Source organism: Ursus maritimus, unplaced genomic scaffold (genome assembly GCF_017311325.1).
Source record: "Ursus maritimus isolate PB19 unplaced genomic scaffold, ASM1731132v1 scaffold_17, whole genome shotgun sequence".
Taxonomy (NCBI): Eukaryota; Metazoa; Chordata; class Mammalia; order Carnivora; family Ursidae; genus Ursus; species Ursus maritimus.
This window is the reverse complement of record NW_024424119.1, coordinates 25,470,450-25,477,036: the sequence shown is the minus strand read 5'-3', so window position 1 is coordinate 25,477,036 and position 6,587 is coordinate 25,470,450. Positions and strand designations below refer to the sequence as shown.

The 6,587-nt window shown below is 43.8% G+C and overlaps 1 protein-coding gene across 1 annotated transcript in view; it reads right to left on the bottom strand.

Moving 5' to 3' along the window:
- Positions 1–1,306: 1,306 nt before the first annotated feature.
- Positions 1,307–6,587, bottom strand: part of RECK (reversion inducing cysteine rich protein with kazal motifs) — a 73,100-nt gene continuing 67,819 nt past the window's right edge. Inside the window, exons 19-21 of the mRNA XM_040631593.1 lie at positions 4,763–4,836; positions 3,781–3,936; positions 1,307–2,920 (exon numbers count right to left, since the gene is read on the bottom strand). Coding sequence (XP_040487527.1) covers positions 2,699–2,920; positions 3,781–3,936; positions 4,763–4,836 — 452 coding nt within the window. The 3' untranslated portion in view covers positions 1,307–2,698. The remainder of the gene's footprint in view (positions 2,921–3,780; positions 3,937–4,762; positions 4,837–6,587) is intronic.

Here is a 6,587-nt window from a genome sequence, read left to right as displayed (position 1 = left end):
TCGCCTCCCCCCAACACACATACCCACCCCAGAATATTATATCTCCCTACCTTTTGAACTCAGGAGTGGCCATGTGGCTTACTTGGGCCAGTAAGATGTCAGCAGAAATAACAGAGTCACTTCTAGGCAGAGGCCTAAGGGACAGCTGTGGTTCTGTCTCTTCCCCTCCTCCTTTTGTTGTTGTTGTTTTTTGGTTTAAATAACAGTTATTATTTTCTCAAAGATCTGAAGGCCGGAAGTCCAAGATCAAGGTGTCAGCAGGATTGGTTTCTTCTGAGGTCTCTCTCCTTAGCTTGCAGATGGCTACCATCTTGCTTTGTCCTCACGTGGTCTTTCCTCTGTGCACACACATACCCCCAGCATGTTGTTCTTAGTGCCACCATGCCGGGCTCAGGTGTATGCTCTCCACCTGATTTTGTACACAGGGCTGATTGAAGATGGTGATTTCAGCTAAGTCTCCAGAGTTAACTATGTCCACTGTCAGCAGGACCTGGCTCATCCACTCCATTTTCAGGATCATGACTTGGTCTGGGCTAAGATTAAGTCAGTCAGCCATGCCTCCAGGTAAAACACCAGTGGGTCTCCTAGTTCCTGCACAGGAATCCGCCACAGCTGGATATGAATCTGTGGTGGTGGAAGTGGTGAGCTCAGCAGCCTCTCCAGGAACTGGGCAGGCGTCCGTCATCAGCCTGGGCCTTAGCAGCACCTGTGCTGTCGACCATGCTAAGGCCAGCAGCCCAAGAGCAAGCTGTGAGTAGCTCCCTCAGAGCCCTAGCCTCTTTCCTCCCACTTTGTGAGGACACTGGAAGGGGTCCTGGAGTGAAGATGGTGTAACGCAGAAGTGCAGCTAACCCACAGTAAACACGTGATGGAAATAAAATGTGAGCCTCTGTTGTTGTCAGCCATGGAGGTTTGGGGTCTTAGCCTCAGCTGATTGATAGATCATCTCGGGCTCTAATCAATAGGCCCTTTGTCTCCATAGCCAAGTTCTCTCTGCCTCGTGATGTACCCTGGAGCTGCAACATTGGGCCCAAGGCCGTGGGGAGTAGGACTACCTAGTCTGTTCCTGGGTCTTGGCGGGCCTAAAGCTAGGGTCTTTGTACTTGAGTTCCTGCCATAGGATGCCCTCTGGTCAAGCCTCGGTCTGGGCTGACCAGCTCCGTTCCCGGGATCAGCTTTCCCAGGGCCCTTGGCTTGGAAAAATAAAACTCCCATAATTTCTCCTTCCAGAGCAAAGGACATAGCTTAGCCAAGAGTGGTCAGTGGTTTCATTTTAAATGTCCACACTGTTTGGAAGTACACATAATCATATAAAATTATTTTTATTAAAATAGAAAAGCTTTCCAGTATATTGCATTGAAGACATTTATATAGAAAAAGCAATTGCAACAAACATGCTACATCAGCACTGAGATATTCTGAAAGCTTTAAGTGCCCACTTTTAAACAATATTTTGGTATAATGAGTATATCCTTATATATTTCAAAGGGTACATATAATACTGAAAAAAATACTTCATGTAACATCTAAGTTTAGGTGCATACAAACAAGAAGCATTACACTGAATAGCTTATTTCAAACTGAAACACATTCAAAGTATTCAATTGCTTAGACAACATGCAAACACTTTAATACTTAGATTGACATTTTTAAATATATAAACCACAATTCTTTATAATTCTATATCAAAAAAGAAAGTCAGACAGAACACTTATCCACACTGTGCATATCACAAAAAGCAATGTGTCTTCATGAACGGAAAGTACTGGGTTAACACACATGATTGTCATTTTACAAATATGGCTATTTACCTTCTTCATAATAAAATAGAAATATCATGTATTATTTACATGAACTACTAATTATTTCACTTTTTGGCAAGTATATAAGTAGCAGCAATTGGTTTAAAGATTGATATTTAAAAATTCTAAGTTTAACTCGGATGAATACCGAAGAATATACATCTGGTTAATATAAAAATGCATAATACAATATGCTTTGATGTGATATAACTTCTCCCTTTCATAAAAGTCATACACACATTAGTAACCACTGAGCCTATTGCTTATAATGTATCTCGTAAATGCCATTTCCTTAGCTGGCTTTGCTGAACACAATAGATGGGTTCCTGAATTAAATTTCTGTAATTAAATTTGCCTGATGATTTACATGATAATTCCAAACACGCATTATCTTTCACACTGTAATAGCAGGCTCTTCACGGTGACCCCTAGTTTCTAGATAGAGTAGGTAATTATCTGTAAACACACACACACACACACACACACTAGGAGCACCCTTAATACTTAAAGGAACTCTGAAATGAAGTTTCTGGGTATGAAGCTTATAGTAAAGTGAGTTACCTTTCTAAAAAGTGATCATCTCACTTATCAATGATACCAAATTTGTTTTACAGTGGGGGGGACCCATCTGATGAGCAAAGTATAAACTGTAAGGCAGTGATCCACCAAAAGAAGACATCCTCTTTTCATTAGTATTTGGAAGAACATACTTTAACATTTGTAAGAACAAAACAAAAACCCTAATATTGGCAGATTAAAAAAAAAATACTGTATGGTGAACAGAGGTGACAAGTGCTTTTCCTTGGCTACTATTCAATCACAAACCAGGAGTCCTGCATGTCTTTCACAATGTAGAAAAACTCGATGGAGGAACATTTTGCACTTTTCACGGGCGGTCAGTTATGTGTCCAGACCACGTACAAGGCAGGGCCCAGGCTGAGGAGGATGAGGCAGAAGGGGCACGGGGCTCTGACCTCGATGCCGGCTGATGTCACACTGCTCGAGACCTGTACCTGGGAAATGATGAGGGCAGACAGAGGGACGTGGGACGCCAGAGTGGGGCTGTCGGAGTTGATGAGGGATTCAATCTTCTCTGCTTCTTTATTGCAGGCCTCAATCTGGGAGAGGAGAATCAGATTTTTAAAATCTACAACCACAGAACCTGTTTTTGAAAAGCTCAAGTCAGATACAATCCACATATATTCCAACAGAGAATGCGCTTTCTCTGTCCTTTTCCTAGCCAAAGTCACACTTTAATGTAGTCTTACTTTATTACACCAATAGTAACAGCATCAATGGAAATTAAATCAGAAAAGCAATGAAGCACAATGCCACTGCCCTTACCACTTAGCCACGTTTAGACATTACCACCCACGGTTAGACACAGTCACAGGCAATGGACTTTCAGTGCTTCCTAACCCACCCCAGAGGAGAGCAATGGGGCTTTACTCAGCTTCCTGACTGTGGCAGTTTACAAACCGCTTGTATTCACTCCCTTCACTTGAGCCCTCACTGTTTTGATGCGGACACTTGGGCCCACAGGAGTGAGGCTCACCTCTACAGTATGAGGAAGAAAAATGGGGTCCGTAAGACCAGTCCCAGTGGGCTTCTCCTCCCCAGTGGGAGCACAGCCCCAAGGGGACAGGTGTCTACTCCGGCTGTGTCACTGCATGACCTGTATCAGCCCCTTCCCTCCCTGGGCCTCAGCTGCCTCATCTGTATGTAAGCAGATGCCCTCCATGTCTGCATACTCTGAGCGAGCTCTCAGCCTCTCCGCTCCCCCACTCCTTCACAGTCTGCTGTCAGATGTGTGCCCGGCCTCAGTCACCTGGAAAATGCTCACCTGGTAGGTACAGCTCTGTCCTTCCGAGACGGCTTTTCTCCCTCCTGCCCTACCTAACTTTCCAAATGCCCCCCTTTCCTACCCCCTCCTAAGTCCTCCAAACAAGAAGGCTGCACAAGGTGTGCTGAACCCCACCTGCAAAGCTTTTGGATAATGATCGACAGGAATGATCAGGATCACAATTTCGGATTCAATGCTGAAGTATCCAAATACGTCACACTGCGGGACAGATACGTGCATGCGGATTTTCTGAAGTATTTCCAGAACTGTTATTGGCTTTTTGTTTGTTACCTGGGAAGAGAAAAAAAATTCCATTACCTGAATAAAAGAGGAATTCCTTATTACTGCCTAGGCTACCTTGCTATCTTGTCTACTGGAACCCGTAAGTGCGGGGCCCCAAAAGGGGCCCTGCTGGCTGAATTTTGAATCTCCAGAATCTTTCCAAAGGGCTTTTGTCTGACTGCTGAGCTTTGTAGCCAAGATAAACACTCACCTGAAGCCCCCCACTCCCTTGTAAGGGACTGCTCTGAGTTGGGAGCCACAGGAAAATGATTAAAGTCTTCCTATAAAAATACAGGTGTTTGAATCCAAATGAGGATAATTTTCTAGTTAGTGGCAGGTGTTGGCTACACTTCTGGAACCCTGTGTCCACAGAAGTGGAGCGGAAGTGATGGTACATTAAAGGGAAAGGGGCAAAGCGGCCACGGGAAGGTGGCAGGCTCTGGAAGCACCCCCGCAGGAGGAATGGGGACTGTGAGGGCGGGCAGCCTTGAAACCATCCAGGTGTCTACTGGTCTCTGGCTGCTTGGTTCTGCCTCCAGCCCTAACCACATACTATGCAAGCAGGGGACCTTTTCTAAGGCAGGCTCAGGCTATGTTGTGCAGAGCAAGGTCACTAAACAGCCAGGGTGTAGAGGAAAGGAGCACAAGATGGGGTTCCATCCAGCCTGAGCTCAAACCCTAGTTCTACTAGTTATGAGCTATACAAGTTGGGCAAGTTGCTTTTCTGTGAAATACTTTCTTCCTCTATAAATGGGACAACACATTCTACTCTGTGGGATTACTGAGAGGTTTATCAATAAGGTTTCAACAGTACCCGGCATGTAAAGCAATTTACCTTTGCAATAGTATCCAGTTTTTCTTTGTCAAATAAAACTCTTAACATTCCAGCACATAATGGGCAACAAGCACCTGTATAAGAGAAACCGTTTTATGTGTGTTCAGAATTAGAAAATGAGAATTCAAAATAGTCAGTGAAATACCAACCCTTCTTTTTGTGCTAGGAGAGTTCTAGCTGTCCTCCCTGATGACCGTACTTTTAGGTATGTTCCCTGACCAACTGGGATCTTATTATCTATACATTTACTCAAATCCTTCCTCGACCCCTGCTTTCATCTTTTTTTTTTTTTAAGATTTTATTTATTTATTTGATAGAAAGAGAGCCAGAGAGCAAAGGGTTGGGGGGGGGGGTAACGGCAGAGGGAGAGGGAGAAGCAGGCTCCCTGCCGAGCAGGGAGCTGGATGCAGGGCTCGATCCCAGGACCCCGGGATCATGCCCTAACCTGAAGGCAGACGCCCAACCAACTGAGCCACCCAGGCGCCCCTTTGCTTTCATCCTTCGGCACTTTTCAGGGTGACACGTGATGGTATAAGACAGCAGAGAGAGCTTGCCTTTCAAGAGATGGGGGGCCTGGACCCTGCCCTGCCTCAAAACTCACTGTGATCCTAGACAAGTGCTTTCCTGGGCCTGTAATTTCCTGTCTGCAAAACAAGGAGCAGATGTTTTAGGGATCCCATGAGTGTTTGATTCAAATTTCATTTTAAAAATAATATTTAAGCTCTTAAAAAATGATAACAAAATATGAGAACATGGTCTCCAGTAAAGAGGCTTTGTTTTGTTCACTGCTATGCCCCAGTGCCTAGATGAGTCTCTGGCACACAGCAGAAGCTCAAGGAACATTTGATGAATCCAGGGATGGAGGAATGAACTTGTCAGACTCCAGATTAAGCTGTTCCGTGCAGACACGGGATAAAGTCCTTTCTGCTACCTCTGTCTGACTGAAAAGTACAACACTCTAAGGTAAGTAGTTTAAGAAAACTGTTACTACTGGGGCGCCTGGATGGTTCAGTTGGTTCATCATCTGCCTTCAGCTCAATTCATGATCCCAGGGTCCTGGGATCGAGCCTATGTTGGGCTCTCTGCTCAGGGGGAGCCTGCTTCTCCCTCTCCCTGCCGCTCCCCCTGCTTGTACTCTCTCTCTGTCAAATAAATAAATAAATTCTTAAAAAAAATTGTTACTACTTATAACTGTATGAAATAAACCTTTCTTAATTATATACAACTAGATGGTAAGGCCAGTCTAAGACCACTATCTTGTTTCTCTCAATTTCAAATGTTTGTATTCCTCAAAAGTACTTCCATTATTCATTAATTACTTATTCTTTATTCATTAACTACTAGTTCTTTGTATATTAACTTTATAGTGAGTAAACTTTATGCATTTGAACAAATAACCATAATTTTAATAATGAAATACTGCTTTAAATATTTATATATTGGTGTTTGGTGGGATTTTGCCTGAAAAAGTTTGCCATATTGTTCTATTTATTTATTTCAGTTGATTTATTTTTAAGTAATCTGTACACCCAATGTGGGGCTCAGACTCACAAATCTGAGATCAAGAGTTGCATGCTCTTTTGACCGAGCCAGCCAGGCACCCCTGCTACATTGTTTTAAATCCAACGGACGGGATGATGTCTACCGTTTTTTAAGGTGGACCTGCAGTGATACATCTAATCGGCATCAGGTAGAGCCAAAACTTTTTTTTTTTAAGATTTTATTTATTTATTTAGAAAGAGAGAAAGAGAGATCATGAGCAGGGGAAGGGCAGAGGGAGAAGGACAGAGAGAATCTCAAGCCGACTCTGCGGTTGCAGGGAGCC